The sequence below is a fragment of the Crocodylus siamensis genome, chromosome 1 (genome assembly GCF_052110815.1).
Source record: "Crocodylus siamensis isolate JL-2025a chromosome 1, ASM5211081v1, whole genome shotgun sequence".
Lineage (NCBI taxonomy): Eukaryota > Metazoa > Chordata > Crocodylia > Crocodylidae > Crocodylus > Crocodylus siamensis.
Window position 1 is genome coordinate 10,723,732 of NC_143395.1, and position 15,113 is coordinate 10,738,844.

At 46.0% G+C, this 15,113-nt stretch overlaps 2 protein-coding genes across 9 annotated transcripts in view; one reads left to right on the plus strand and one right to left on the minus strand.

Annotated features, from left to right (window-relative positions):
- ITSN2 (intersectin 2) overlaps nucleotides 1-9,085 on the plus strand; it is a 126,794-nt gene extending 117,709 nt beyond the window's left edge. For 5 of the 7 annotated variants that reach the window (XM_090031381.1, XM_090031371.1, XM_090031361.1 and 2 more), the window contains 5 exons: nucleotides 278-399; nucleotides 4,643-4,725; nucleotides 5,006-5,089; nucleotides 5,500-5,673; nucleotides 6,592-9,085. In XM_090031381.1, the coding sequence (XP_089887507.1) occupies nucleotides 278-399; nucleotides 4,643-4,725; nucleotides 5,006-5,089; nucleotides 5,500-5,673; nucleotides 6,592-6,749 (621 nt within the window). In that variant the 3' untranslated portion in view covers nucleotides 6,750-9,085. The remainder of the gene's footprint in view (nucleotides 1-277; nucleotides 400-4,642; nucleotides 4,726-5,005; nucleotides 5,090-5,499; nucleotides 5,674-6,591) is intronic. The other 2 variants (XM_090031366.1, XM_090031390.1) reach the window with 1 other exon arrangement.
- LOC149872572 (protein FAM228B-like) overlaps nucleotides 1-15,113 on the minus strand; it is a 41,123-nt gene that overhangs the window by 10,455 nt on the left and 15,555 nt on the right. The window contains exons 7-10 of one of the 2 annotated variants that reach the window (XM_090031400.1): nucleotides 13,570-13,647; nucleotides 10,414-10,501; nucleotides 10,157-10,301; nucleotides 9,099-9,290 (exon numbers count right to left, since the gene is read on the minus strand). In XM_090031400.1, coding sequence (XP_089887526.1) covers nucleotides 9,101-9,290; nucleotides 10,157-10,301; nucleotides 10,414-10,501; nucleotides 13,570-13,647 — 501 coding nt within the window. In that variant the 3' untranslated portion in view covers nucleotides 9,099-9,100. Of the gene's footprint in view, nucleotides 1-9,098; nucleotides 9,291-10,156; nucleotides 10,302-10,413; nucleotides 10,502-13,569; nucleotides 13,648-15,113 lie in introns of those variants that run through there. The other variant, XM_090031405.1, reaches the window with a different exon arrangement.

Sequence of the window (15,113 nt, forward strand, 5' to 3'; positions counted from 1 at the left end):
CTCCACACTGATGCTTGGCGCACACAATTTTGCCACTTTCATAAGTCTGTTTTCATAGACAGCCAGTGTAGGTTTTTATTCCTCTACCTTACAAATTCTTTATCCTAGAAAGATTTTCTCAAGGCTTTAAATAGTGACCTCACTGTTTATCTTGTGTGCGGTGAAGCACTGTTGTTTTCTTCTGGGAGAAGCAGTGTGTTTAAACTTCATAGTTTGGGTTGGGCTTACCCTGGTGACATCATTGTGGTGAGATTTACTTTTCCCGCCTTTCTTTCAGCCTGTTTTCCTTAACGAAGTCCTTGTGAAATTGCCAACTGACCCTTCCAGCGATGAACCTGTTTTCCACATATCCCACATCGACAGAGTTTACACACTAAAAACAGACAACATTAATGAGAGGTAAGTCCAGGAAATGGTGCTCTAAGGGCACAGACAGAAGAACAACTCCCTGTTGTAACTCATAGCACTTTGCAGTAAGCGCTATGAGTTGTAACAGTCCTCTGGACCCAACAGAGGTCTGCTCTTGGGTCCAGGAGCTGGGGATTCCAGCTGCTTGCTGCAAGCCTGCAGCCGGTCTCCGTAGCCGTGCCACTCCTCCCAGCCCAGAAACTGTTTTCAGAATGAGAGGGAAAGGGAGCAGAGGGAGCTTGTTCTTGGGGTTTCCCAGCTGGCGCTGGAGGGTGGGGCAGCTGGGGAACCCCAAGAATAAGATGGCACCTGCTGAAAAACCCCCAGACCAAACTCCCTCTGCTCCCTTTCTGCCCTCTCATTCTGAAAACAGTGACAGTGTGGGAGCTCCACAGACACAGGTTACAGAACGCACTCCGTTTTGGAGCGTGTTCATCTGAACCCTTCTGCAGTGGGGGTTCAGATTTTTGTGGGATCAGGCCCTTTTAAAGTAGTCTGCAGCGGTGCACTTGTGTTTGGTCACAACTGTAAATTGCTTTCTGGGGCAAGATCGAGGGAAAATTTGTCACTTCTGCCTGTGCTCTAAGAGTGCACTTTTAGGGCCTAACTGCTGGAAGGAAATCGTTCAGAATGGACAGTCCAGTGGGACTCTGCATCTCCTCAGGGCAACAGAGCGATTAGATTAGTCTTGTGCTGGAATGTGACTGTACCTGTGGAACTGGCTTCAGACCCAAGGGTCCATTCCACTGACTGGAACTGACATTGGATCTAACCTGCAGGGAGTGTTTGTGTTGGGCCTGGCACAGACGTGGATCTTCATAGTTTCATAGTTTCATAGTAGCTAGAGTCGGAAGGGACCTAGGTAGATCATCTAGTCCGACCCCCTGCCTTAGCAGGAAAGAGCACCGGGGTCAGATGACCCCGGCAAGGTGCTCATCTAACTTCCTTTTAAAAATCCCCAGGCTAGGAGCCTGCACCACTTCCCCTGGAAGCTGGTTCCAGGCCCTAGCCGCCCTGACTGTGAAGTAGCGCCTCCTAATATCTAATCTAAACCTACCCTCCGCCAGTTTGTGACCGTTATTCCTGGTCACTCCTGGCAGCGCACGGGGGAACAGGGACTCCCCCAATACCTGCTGATCCCCCCTGACCAGTTTGTAGCAGGCCACAAGGTGCCCCCTTAACCTTCTCTTGTGGAGGCTAAACAGGTTCAGGTCCCGTAGCCTATCCTCATAAGGCCTGCCCTGCTGACCCCTGATCATACGAGTGGCCCTCCTCTGAACTCTTTCCATATTGTCCACGTCCCTCTTGAAGTGTGGCGCCCAGAACTGGACGCAGTACTCCAGCTGCGGCCTGACCAGTGCCGCATAGAGGGGGAGGATCACCTCCCTGGACCTGCTCGAGATGCATCTGTGGATCTGTCTAGAGCTAGATGGATTTGTCTGTAAAGAGCAGAATTTCATTCTGTCCTGAAACCGTACAATAGAGTTGTTAATAATTTTCTCAGCTGTCAGGGCTCTGAGTCTGATTGTCCTTGTTAAACTGGTGTAAATCAGGATTGAGTCATTTGAAAACTATGTTCCACTAAACATGCTTCCCTCCATAAGTGGAACTGGAACTGTTTAACTATTCCTCTGCTGCTGCTATCTATGAGACAAGGATTTCTTAGGATGATCTCTTTTATTGGACCAATTGCATAGCTTCGGTAGAGTTAGACAAGCTTTCAAATGCAAGATGCTTTTCTTCAGGTCTCTGGCATCAGGTCTGTTATCTATAGCAGCCATTGACAAAGTATGTCTCATCACCTCTATTTCTGGCCCACGTGGGGGATGACAATTGAGAGGGAGCCCAAGGCATGAGTTATGTAAGGACTCAGACAAGAAGATCACAGTGGTTCCTTCTGGCTTTCTCATCTGACTCTGTGACCCTCATACAGTTACTTCACTGGCTCAGATCTGCATGCATCTCGTAGGCTCCATGATGGAATTTCTCAGATTTTTCAGTTTGATAATTTTAAAAGCATAGGGAAGCACACGGAAAGTATTATTAAAAGAACATCACTGAAGCAAAATCAAAGATACTCAGAAGCTTAAAAGTGCCATCCTGAAAGGTGTTTGTGCCTCAAGCCTTTATTTCCCAAAATGTTGTGTGAACCCCTTGATGATGCAGCCTGTAATGACATAAGGTGCAGACAGATGTAACACTTAGACCATTTCAAATGTGGTTTAAGTCTTATATGTCTAGACCAGTTTTGAACGGTTTAAACTTCCTGGAATGTTTCAAAGGCATACCTGGACAAGCAAGAGTTATTTTGAACTAGTCCTCTGTGATCCATTTCAGTCTTATGTGCAGACACTGAGTTTTCTGTCTGGTCAGTCCTCCAGCCATCCCACACTGCCTTGCTCCTCACCTCTTCCCCACCCTCCCCAACCCCCACACGGCAACTGGCTGCTCTGGCACACTGCCAGAACTCTACTGTCCAAACATTTACTGCCTGCGCTGACCATGTTTCAGCCAATCTGGGTCATCCTCCCGTCAGGGAGTTCTGGGGAAACTCGGAGGACTCGCCAGGCAAGGCATTCTGGGGTGAGTGTTCACTGCCACCTCCTGGGGATGGTTCAGCAGCATTGCAGTGCCTAAAAGGTGGCTTTTCTACTTCAAACGTGTGCGGGACAGCTGTGAGCCAGCTCCCAGTCAGTGACATTCGTAGAACAGGTTGTTGTGTCTGTCTGTGCCCATTGAGTGCCTGTTTTGTGTGGAGACCCGGATGGGACCTGCTTTAGGATGCATCAGGCTTGTGTGGTGAAGGAGATTGCTGTAGGAGGTGTTCTTTCTATGGATCTGAATTTACTGACCCTGGATCCCTTCCAGGTCTGTGTTCCAGTGTCTGTAGGACGCAGCCCATTTGTTGCAGAATTCAGCAAGTGTGTAATGAATGATGAACAGGATTACAGGATGGTCCCGTGGTTACGGTAGTTTAATGCTGCCGTGAAGAACAGGCTTCCAGCTCTGCCCTTACTGGAGAGTTCATATGTGATGGTGGGCATGTCACCTCAGTCACTTTCCCCACAGAGTGACCAACTGCATGTTTCTTATTTTCTCAGTCCCACACACAAGATCCTGCAGGATGATTTGCAGAAGTGCTGCACACACTCATCTGCTCCTGACAAAACTGGGAGCTGAGCTTTGAACACAGAAAGGGTGATATGATGCAGAGGATCCTGAAAAATCAGATCCCAAATGTCTCAAATTGGGCACAGAAACATTTTGCTGTAATTTCTGTGCATCAGCTCCCTGTACGCCTAAGGTACTACCCCTGCAGACTCCTTTGGGGGCTGTGAAGATAGATTACTTAATGCTTTTGAAGCAAGTAGATGCCAGAGTAAGAAGCACTGTAGAAAACCCAGGGAAAGGCATCTTTCTGTCTTCAGGGCAAGATTTAATCATGCACCAGTTATATTAGAGTAGTGCAGGTAACCCTGATTCTGGCATTGCCTAACTTTTCTTCTAACCTCATGATGTAGTTAGTAGGGGTGTGTGAGACCCATGTACAGACCACCCACATATGCCAGCCTTCTTTTTAGTGTGTGTCCTATTCCCGATTCCTCCCAACTGATCACACCAACGTGTTGCAAAACATAGTCATCCTCCAAGGAGCAAGCAGATTTAAATAGACAGACTCTTTCTACACAAATGCAATGAACAGTGTATAAATAAAATGTTTTTCTCCATGAAATGGTTTGAAACGTTCTCAGGCTGCGTGAAGTTCACCCCACCTAGCCCTGATCCAGCTACATGCCAGGGGCAGGGCAGGCATGCAAGTCAACGGGGTCGGGGGGTTGGGAGACTGTTGCCTCATGAATGGGGCAAGTAGATCATTACTTGAATCTTTTCCTGTGGTAGGAAAAGGTGGTAGGCATCCCCCTGCTCCAAAGACTGCCCCCCCACCATTTTCACCCAGCTCCCAATGGCGTCTACTGGGGAGCGATCAGCCCTACAGAAGGGGAGAAAGGCCCCTACAGAAGTGATTCACAGAGAAGCCAGAGCCTTGTGGGATTGGATGTCAGTGAGGAGATGAGGATGGGAGCCTAATGGTTAAGGAGCCCTAAGGGTAACTCAGAAAGAAGGGACCAAGACATGTGAGTCTTGAATTAGAAAGACAGGTTGGTTAAGTGGCATTGAACTAACCGCAAGTTTTGTGGCTCCAAAGTAACTCTGCACGGCTTAATTTCTGCAGGACCGCCTGGGTCCAGAAAATCAAAGCTGCATCGGAACATTACATCGAGACAGAGAAAAAGAAGCGGGAGAAGGCTTATCAAGGTACAGTGTGGCACATGCAGAGCTCTGTTGCCTGCAGGCATGTCACAGCCTTTTCTTGAGGATATGGCAGTAAGCCATAGAGTCAGAATGGTGTTTGAGCAGAAGGCCCTCTCCTGGCTGAGCCAGGCTCGGCTTGAGGCAAGTCAGGGCTGTTGTGTGGCCCCTACGCACCTTCTGACTACACTGCCTGGTCCACATTGGACAAATGAACTTAGGATAATTACTGGCTTTAGTTTTAGACTCAAACCCATTTTATTAATTCAGATGTCTCCTTTTCCAGCCCGCTCCCAGAAGACCTCTGGAATAGGACGCTTGATGGTGCACGTGATTGAAGCAACAGAACTAAAAGCCTGTAAACCCAATGGTAATGACCTAGGGATGGATCCTCCCCCCCACCACCACCACTCCCCATTTAGAGAGGAGAGCTAAGAATTCAAGGAGTCAGGGGCCAGTGCAGATTTCAATTGCTGCCTCTGAATGAATTAGCCTTTAGGTGGCTCTCAAAGGTGCAGTGAGGGGAACATCTCTGCACTGCTCCACAGAGTTGTTGTATGACCCAGGCTTTCTGTATGGCAAGTAGCTGTTCAAGCTGGGAAAGGCTTTTGTCCTGAGCTGGCAGCTGGTATAAAGCCGGGATCTGGGGAAGGAACTCTGGTTCAGAGAGTCAGCTGAAGAACGAAAGGGGCTGAGCAGAGGTCTGGCATTCCCGTTTCCTAGCGCTTCATTGCGAGATCTGTGCAGGGGAAAGCATTTCACTGCTTGTTCTTTATTCAGGGAAGAGCAATCCGTATTGTGAGATCAGCATGGGGTCTCAAAGCTATACCACTCGGACACTGCAGGACACTTTGAACCCCAAATGGAACTTTAACTGCCAGTTCTTCATTAAGGATCTGTACCAGGATGTCCTGTGCATCACCATGTTTGACAGGGATCAGTTCTCACCTGATGGTAAGTCTGGACCTTTATTTTGGGACGTGAGAGCTTCTCGAAGTCTGTGAATGTTTGCTGGGCTGGCCCTTGGAAACATATTTATAAGCTAAGCATACAGGATTTGGAAATTGCAATGTGGGACTTCCCAATACCAAGTTGTGGCTGTTCAAAGTAAAACCGTGTTGTCAACATGTACCAGCACCAGCATGTAAATGAAGTGGCCAGAATGAAGCCTGTGTCCTGACTGAAGAGAACTGTAAATGGTCCAGTAGGTATTATTATTTAGGATCATTATTTTTCATAGAGGAAATGGAATATATAAACCTAATTACAAGTGCCTGAACTAAAGTTAACTAAATCCTGGGTCAGGCTCTATGGTTGACTTGAGTTTTGAACAAATCATTTTTCTGCCCATCCCTGTCTAAGATAAAGGTAATAGTTTTCACTTGACAGGGACTTCAGTGGAATGGAAGTGGTGTTTGTAAAGCACATTATGATCCTGACCTGTTCAGGAGTAGAGCAAAGAGTCTAAATCAGCCTCATGCGCATTAGGGAGTTCAGCTTCAAGGGTGCTGACCTCACATCTACCACATTTATTCTTTGCTGTGTGCTCACTTCCTGAGACCGCTGCAGCTGACACATTTAAGCCTTACACTGTAAAATGGTATTGGGAACAACTGTTTCCTCCACTGTGAGACACAGTCACAGCTATGGAGCACCAAGAAAACTGCCTTTGGCATCCAAAGCACTGCAGAGACCTGCTCATGATGACACTCCAGAGCCTTTTCCATTCCAACTCTATTAGGAATCCCTTTCTCATTACATACAGGACTATTGAGCCATTCTGATCTCATGCCTGACAAACCTTGTTCTGTTTTTCTAACCAAAGCTGGATTGTTTAATGCTGCTGCTTGATTGTTTATACTTGTTCAACAGATTTTTTGGGTCGCACTGAAATTCCAGTGGCAAAAATCAGAACAGAACAGGACAGCAAGGGACCTTCAACAAAACACTTGCTGCTGCATGAGGTCCCAACTGGGGAAGTCTGGGTCCGCTTTGACCTGCAGCTCTTTGACCAGAAGACACTCCTTTAAAGAAACGTGTTTCATCATAGAAAGGGCAAGTGAAGCCGACAGCTCGGCAGTCAGTCTGAACACGTTCTACAAACTATTCTTCATCCCAGGCTGACTACTGACCAAGAGTTCTTGCTGCACAGTCATTCCTCCTCGTTTCCTCTTGTACAGGATTTCTTTGCTGCATTCTAAGTTGCTGGGGATCTATGCAAACACAGGTGTTACTGTACAGAAGATATTTTAGCCAGTGCCTTTTTATTGACTAATATTGAAATCTGTGTTGTTATACAGATGCCAGTGCTTCCATTTTCAGGGCCATATGGAGTATTAAGTAGGCATTTGGCATCACAACATATGTCTAGCATGTCACCACTTAGTCTAACGTAAAGACTGAGGAATGTTTTAGTGGAAAGCTAGAATCATTCCATCGGAAAAGTGATATCCACTGGAATCTGCCCATCTCAGGATGTTAGTTTTAGAGCTTGAATGCTGAAGCCTTAGCACTTGAGGAGCCTCAAAAATACTGTATAGTCTTTAAGAAGAAATCAAGTGCAGTACTTTACTTGACTCAGTTCTGCACTGAATAGGAAACTGCAACTTGATTTTTCTTCCTGGTCAGTTTTGTTAATTGTTCTCTGCTGAGACAATGGGGTTAAAAGAGGAAACTAGAAAAAAAAAGATTTATTTTAAATACTGTGACCTGCGGTAATGCAGACAAAATATTTTTCAAGTTTTAGCTTTCCTAAGTATAAATTATTTGTGTAAATGGCCTCAGTTCTGCAGGTCTCAGTAGGCTGCACCTGTAAGCTTGTCATTGCCAATGTGTAAAATATTAATGTAAAGAGAGTAAAATATTAATGTAATTTGTCTACAGATGTTTACTGATACATATTGATTTTTAAAGTCTATTTTATTGTACAGGCGAATGTGAAATAATGGGGAGTAAAATTACAGGGACTGAATTGAAAGTGAGTCTGTTAAGCTGTTAGTTGTGTCTGCTGTGGGAACTGCTTGTGGATTGGAATCAGGTAGAAAGGAAACCTCTTGCAAGCAAAATCTTCATCCTAGCACCAACACCAGGAAAAGTAGATAGGGTTTACTTCTAATGTGTTTGATAAATCTGAACCATTTTACTGTTACCATCATTTGTCTTGCTGACATGAAGCCCTGCATGCAGTTCCAAATGAGAAGCGCACTGGTCTCCATCCCATGGGTGCTGAGATACCTAGTGACATCCAAAAGAATATCAAGCCTGTTGTGCTTCCTTGACAGGGTTTGAGTCAGCCCCTTGGTTACTTTTGACAGCTTTCTGTGGTTCAGTATTTCTAATCCTGAATAAACAAAGGTGAATCTTAGTGCTGTGGAAAGGCAGTGTCTATTCAACTGACTGAAAACACATGTCACACACCTTAAGATGGCAGCACTTTGTGAGAGACAAGCAAGTGTGCGGTTGCCTAACCTCTCTCCTTCTGACCTTGCTGCATCCCAAACACACATGGGGCAGGATCCCAGTCACTATTGTAAAGTATAGACCGTGTTTAACTTCCGGGATACTAGGAGAAGTTAATAGTGCAGGGGCTGTTAGCACTGGTCGTCCAGAACTACGTTCTCCACACCTCAGTGCTTCCAGCTGTCAAGGTGTTAAATCGGTCCCTAAGCTCAAATCCCTCTCTCCTTGTGCACTTCATACATCTCAAACAAATCTTCATACATCTTGAAGCTGCCATGATGATATGAACTTAACTTTCTGCTGCATCAAACAGAAGTCTGTTTTCACCTAGGATGTTTTAATAGAGAAGTAAATATTGGACCAAACATTGCTAGAGAATAAGTGCCTGAAGAAGGTATGCCTCCCACAGCAGATTCATCTTCCCCACTTCTAGGTCACTGCACAAGCAGCTGTGTGGAGTGGGACTGTTCTGCCTCAAGGCTGTATAGATTCCAGCTCAGGGGCCTGCATGTTTTCACTTCACTTCTTGATCCCTGCAGAAACTCATGCCTGGCACCGTGACTATGGCTTGTCTTGAGTTCGACATTCAGACTCTGGCAGAGTGTTTTTCCTGCCCTCCTCCCTTTCTGAGTAATGAGGCAGCCCCAGGTATTAGTGAAGATCAGGTACAAAACTGGAGGATGGGGCTTTGTTTGTCATTTCCGTCTTATAATTCTGACATTTTTCAAAGCAGCTCTTACGCAGCATTGAAACAAGCTCTAGTGTCCGAGTACTTTCCACTGTGTCTAGAGAATAGCATTTCTACACAAACACCTACAGTTTTATCTCTGTCCCGCTGAGTGTTGACTGCCCAGCCACAGCGTCCTGCACTTCTTCTCCGTACTGCTGTGCAGTCAGCACTTGAGAGGCATCCTTTGGAAGCTCACTTTATTGTGGTTTGCCCAACTGTCCCCATTGTCACTTGCTTGGGCAGAAGGTCCAGCATGTATGTCCCAAACCTGACCTTCTGGTGGATATGCATCCCCTCTTTCCGAAGGATGGGAAGGCAAGCAGTGTCGGACCAGGCTTTGAAGTCCAGGGTGCCTTTGTTTTGGTTTCTGGTCATTCTTCTCCTTTAACAGAAGTAAATCAGATGGGAGAGAGATGTTGAGTCTCTTGTATACAAGCCCAGCCATGCCTTACCAGACCGGGTCATTCAGGCAAGCGTCTGTCTTCTTCACAAGAAAACAGCTTTGCTAAGACACATGTTCTCTTACTCTTTGAGAGCACTAGGCCCTTGGCTCTATGACAGCCAGGGGGTCAGACCCATGGGGTGAGCAGCACAGGGTTGCTCCAGCTGGCCTCCTCGTCAAGAGACAAGGGAGCACTAGCAGTAGCTAAATAGCCACGACAGCTTCCCAACACCCCCCACATAACAGGGCTGTAGGGACAAAGCAGGATGAAGGAGTCAGAGCAGCAAACGCAGTCCAAATGAAGGAAAAAAAACAGAGAATGGAAAGCAAGCAGAGCACAAGACAACCAGGCCAGCTAAGGTACAGGCAGAAGCCTGTGTGCCAACCTCTGCCAAAGGAGCCACCCCAGAGAAGCTACGGGAGGCAGGCGGGTTCTGCAGCTCTATGCAAGAAAGACTCCAAGTACCTCCTCCCTCTGTGCTGATGGTGCAAACAGGGCAGGGGCTTCCTTAAGAGCTCTAATGAACAGGCAAGGACAGGGATCCACAGTCCCAGCATAAAAGGACTCAGATGCCTTTTGTTTTCCGTCAGCTGGAAACCAGCGATAGTAACAAGACCCCCCATTTCTGAGCTTCTTTCAGTCACCCTGTGCTTATTACTGGGGTGATGGTTTCAGGTGGGGGTCAAGGGGACTCTACATAACATGCTAGGCTGATAACACTGAGTTTGCCCTCAGGCACTTTGATAGGCAAGCTCCATCATAGTAGTTCTGTTGCCAGCTGATCAGCCGCTTAGTTAGACGTTACCTCTTTCTCTGATGAACTTCACTCTCAATGTATCCCGGGGCTATTTTCAGCCACTCGACTGCATCCCAACGTTGCCGACCCAACGGAAGTGGAGGCAGCTTTGCCTTATGTAGTTCATTCATTTCTTTGGCAGAATATATTCTTCCTGCAGGCAGTGAAAGAGTAACTTGTGTGAACAGCAGCACCATCACTAGGTGGCAGGGCTGTTGCTGGGCATGAACTTCTTTAGAGAAATAAATGGGGATGATGTTCAATACCTGTCTCACACTGCTGGATAATCCCTTTCTCAAGGGACTTTCCTTGCACCTCCTTTAACAGGGGATCCTGGAAAGGTGGAGTTGAAACCTGTAATGGAGGCAGGCAGTTCATATTTTTGTACCATTTCCTTGCAGTGGTGGGGGGGCAGTTGGACAAAAATTACCCCTTAAAGCACCGCTGTGAATAAGAACGTGTCATTTGTCATTTTTGTGGATGGGAAACTCAGACCCACTGAGGTGGCAGGCCGGAGTTTCAAAAGTGCTGAGCTCCCCAGCTCCCAAATGAAGCCACAAGTGACACAGTAATGCTGTAGCAAGATGCCCCACCGTCACTCACCTGCTCTAAGCACCAGTCTCATTCTTCGTCCTCATGAAAGGTTCACAACTCCCCCATAGCAAGTGTAATGCACATCTGCACCAAACCTACAACTGGTGTTAAGCTCCAGTCTGCCCAAGACACAGTAGATGTTGCTTTAGTAGCCAGTGTCCCACTACTATGTCCATGGCTTGTAGCCATAGAGTAATCTCCACTTGACACAGTCTCCTGTTCATACCTTTTCATTAAGAATGGGGAAAGTATTTCAGAGGGAATAAATCTCAATGTACAACCATTGTCTATCTTCGGAATCAAATCAAAATCTCTTCTGGTTACAGGAAAGTATAATTAAGAACAGTCCCTATTCTACTACCAGGAGAAAGTATCCTAATCTGGCACCTGTATTCTCCTCCCAGTTTACCCCCACCTCTCTTCTCTTTCCCTTTTCCTGCAAAGTGTTATTTAAAACAACCCAGGTGGCTGTAATAAAGATGTGTTATTTAATTCAAACTTGTAGAGTGTACGTGTGCATGTTGTTGTTGTGATATACATAAGAGCTGCTCTGAGGCTTTTGGATAGGATGGGACATAAACATAAAATACTTCTGTTGCCAAGAGAGAAAACTTGTTCTCCCTCCTCTTTACGGCAGCCTGTTTGACTGCTGCTTGTCCCCCCTGTTGCTTTTTCAGCAAACTAGATGTGTCTAACTCTCTCGAGCGCTCTTCATCCGACTTGCCTAGAGCAAGGACTAGTGCCAAGGAGTAATCCTTAACCTCTAAACTGCAGTCAGGTTCTCCATGTAAGTGGAGACAGCTTCAACCAAAGGGAGAACACCCATCCCTGTGCTATAGCAGCCTCTTGGCCGAGGCCAAGAGCACGCCTCCATGAAGGGACACATGGGTTTCAGTGCCCTTAAGTTAAGAAGGGTATTGAATGATGGTGTCCTACACTGAGTGTTTTGAGCTATGATGGGAAAAGGGGCACTCTCAGGAATGATTTGGAGGAGTCCCTGTATGTCATGCATTTTATCTGAATTAAATTGCCCCTGTCACGTTTGGCAGCTAATGAGAAGCTAGGAGCAGTTTTTGTTTATATGGGCCGTGGTTTGGTGTGAAAGCGTTCTGTAATTTGGTAAGATGACTCGAACAAAAGATGGGCAGTGAGTCCATTGGCTTGGCTAGGTGTCAAACAATGGCTGGGAGGACACTTGCAGGCCTATCGAAGTAGAGAGGAGGCCAGTCTCTGGAAGGTGCCTACAGTGGTACAAAGGAATGAAAACGTGATAACCTCAAACAGTGGTGTGTATATGCCAAGGAAGAGCCATTCACAGAGAAAACCCAGACTGTCAAGCACATAGAAAGAAGGACTATCAAAACAAGGAGGCAACCAGTCTCTGGGAGGAACGTCCAGAATTGGGACATCTGTCAAGCAGCCAGGAATGAGAAGTGTTAGCTTTGTACAAAAGCAAGTTTGTTCCTTTGCCAAAGAAATTTCAGATCTCCAGGCAGACAGTAATGTTCTGGAGAACCCTCCTGCTCCCTGAGATCTGGGGGGAAAGGTAAAAATGGGAGGAGCTGGCTTCAAGATATTTAGGAAGCCTGTTGAGAAGTCAGACCTGATAGAGTCCGCAGGGAGGCTGGTCTGATCTCTGGAAATACTGACGAAGCTCTCTGAGGGTCAGAAAAGAGGGTGGGCTTCTTCCATTTGGTTTCTGTATCCTGTCTTCAAATTCTCTGGTTACTTTTTCTTGTGAGATTTCTCTCTCTTGTATTAACAAATCTTTTTACTATTGTACTTACCGCACTGTTTGCCTATACTATTCAGAGCAATCGATAACTTCAGGCCTTGTCTCTCGCAGAAGAGTGGGCCTACAATTTTATACAAACCTAGGGTGAGAGTCTTGGAGCTAGCGGTTTCTTTGTTGTAGTTGCAAGATCTAATCTGAGGATAGGTAGAGCTAAGGTTTGCAGGGACGAGAAGTCATCTGGGGACAAATGTTAAGTCTGTGTCTTGTAGATTAGCAGCAGGACAGCAGGGAGAGGGAGAAACCTGGGGCTCTGGGGACTCCCCACAACAGTGGTTTGCCACATACAGCACCACAATTTTGAAGGGGAGCATTCACTGCCACTGCATTTGGTGTGAAGTCCACTGAGCAGGTATGCTCAGAGCACCCACGCTGGCTTAAGCACCTCGGGTGAGACATTTGTGAAGAGTGAGATGCTTCTGGGCTTGCACAGAGGAGAACTTAAGGTGTCTGGAAATGTAAATGTAGGAAACCACCAGACTTCAGGCATCCCCCAGGTTAGGCGGCAGCTGAAAGTTTTAACAGTCACAATCTGGGTCTGAAGAGTCTAAGTTTTTATGGATAAGAGCCAACTGTCCTATTAAATTCCTATGCTTGTACAGTTTATCTTCACCCAGGCAGCCAGACAAACATACTATTCTATGTTGCTTACAAAACCCTGCCTGCTGCGAGCCCCACCAACCCCTTCTCACGGGACATTTCTTCCCAGACAACTAGAATAAATTTGAATAAAGCAAGAAAAAAATTCTTCTGAACTATCTGATCTCTCCAGTTGGCCAAGTCCAACCAAAACTGAATTTAAGGCTGATAGGACACCAACCTGCCTCCAGCAAGTCAATTTTCAAATCCCCATGGACTTCAATGGCAGCAGGATCACAACCCAGTTTTGTAAAAATACTGTTCATGAAACTTGCTGTCCTAAATACAACCACCTATGCTACCACCTATCCTAAGATCAATGTTTCAACAGGTACAGGTTTCCCCACTCTTGATCAAACAGTGCAGCTAAAATCCAAAGAGCAAGCACCCATCCTACCTTCCAGTAGTTGGTACGTGTTTTCAAGAAGAATGGATCGTACTCTGAAGCATCGTAATCTTCAAAAACGACATTGCCCTGTTGGGAAAACAAAGTGACAGGTCGTGGCTGATACGGCACCTAGACACGCTGCAATGCAATTATGCTGAGGCCTCGACAACACAGATTACATGAACATTTATAAAGTTGGTATTAGTGGGCACCAATCTTCTTGGTTCACATACCACCTTCAGATATGATGCATATTTGAAGACCCACAGGCAATTTAACTTTTTATTTAAATTTACCTTTAATAAACTGAACTTGGGCATTTACTTTACTATAGAAGCAAGAAACTTTTATGGAAGCCTAAAATGCGTCCAAAGCCTAAAAACTTGGACCAATTTGAAAACAAAAATGCCCTTTTGTGAACAATGCTGAGTTAGACATTTACTGCAGAATGCAGCCAGGATCCTTCAAAATTGTTCATGAAGGAGGACAGGACGTGAAAGAGATGAAGAAACCCCAAAACAGCCAGCAGTCCAGTGATCGCTGCCTTCATCCAGGATGTGGGCTTCCACAATCAAATCAATACTCAGAAGTAAGACAGAACACCCTTTCTACCAACTTACTGACTGTTCTGGGGTTTCTGGTCAGAGCCGTCTAGGCCTGAGTGAACTTTCTGAGTTTCTACAAAACAAACATTTCACAAAAAAGGGTTTGAGTTTAGAGAAATTAACATTTTCAATCAGCTTTCAATCAAAAATGTTTCTTTCAATCAATTCCAAAATATCAGCCTTTCTAAACACCTCAAGTTTTCTACAAGGCATCACAGAACACAATTAAGCACTTGTGCCTTTCACGCCGTTCATCTTACAAGAAACACATTTCTCATAAATGGTCTCAATGAGTTTTGCAGTGCAGCTGAACTCTTTTCAATGCTTGACTTTCTAACTCGGCTACCTGAAAGTCCAGTCCGTGTTCTTGCTAAGCTTGAGAGAGTCCAGGGGAAAGCCGCACGCATGAAAACGGACCTTATGACGACAGGCTGAGCCATGGGGCTCTTCAGCCTGGAAAACCGCAGGCTCAGGGGTGATCTAATGGCTACCTTTAAGTTCATTAAGGGTATCCCCCAGGATCGGGGGAACTTTTGTTCACCAGAGCGCCAAGGGACAACAAGGTCTAACGGTTACAAACTCCTGCAAGACTGTTTCAGGCTGGACATAAGGAAGAATTTCTTTACTGCCCCGAGCCTCCAAGGTCTGGAACAGTCTGCCAGCGGAGGTGGTTCAAGCACCTACTTTGAACACCTTTGTGAGAAAATTGGATGTTTATCTTGCTGGGATCCTGTGACCCCAGCTAACTTCCTGCCCTTCGGGTGGGGGGCTGGACTCGATTTTCCGAGGTCCCTTCCAGCCCAAATGTCTATGACAGCTATAATTCTTATCTGAATTCCTGTTGACCACAAGTCAAGTCACTTTGCTTCCCTTTACACAAAATTGAAATCAAGAAAAAGATATTAGCATCTGGCACATTTTTTGGAGAAAAAATGAGCCAAGTGTCAT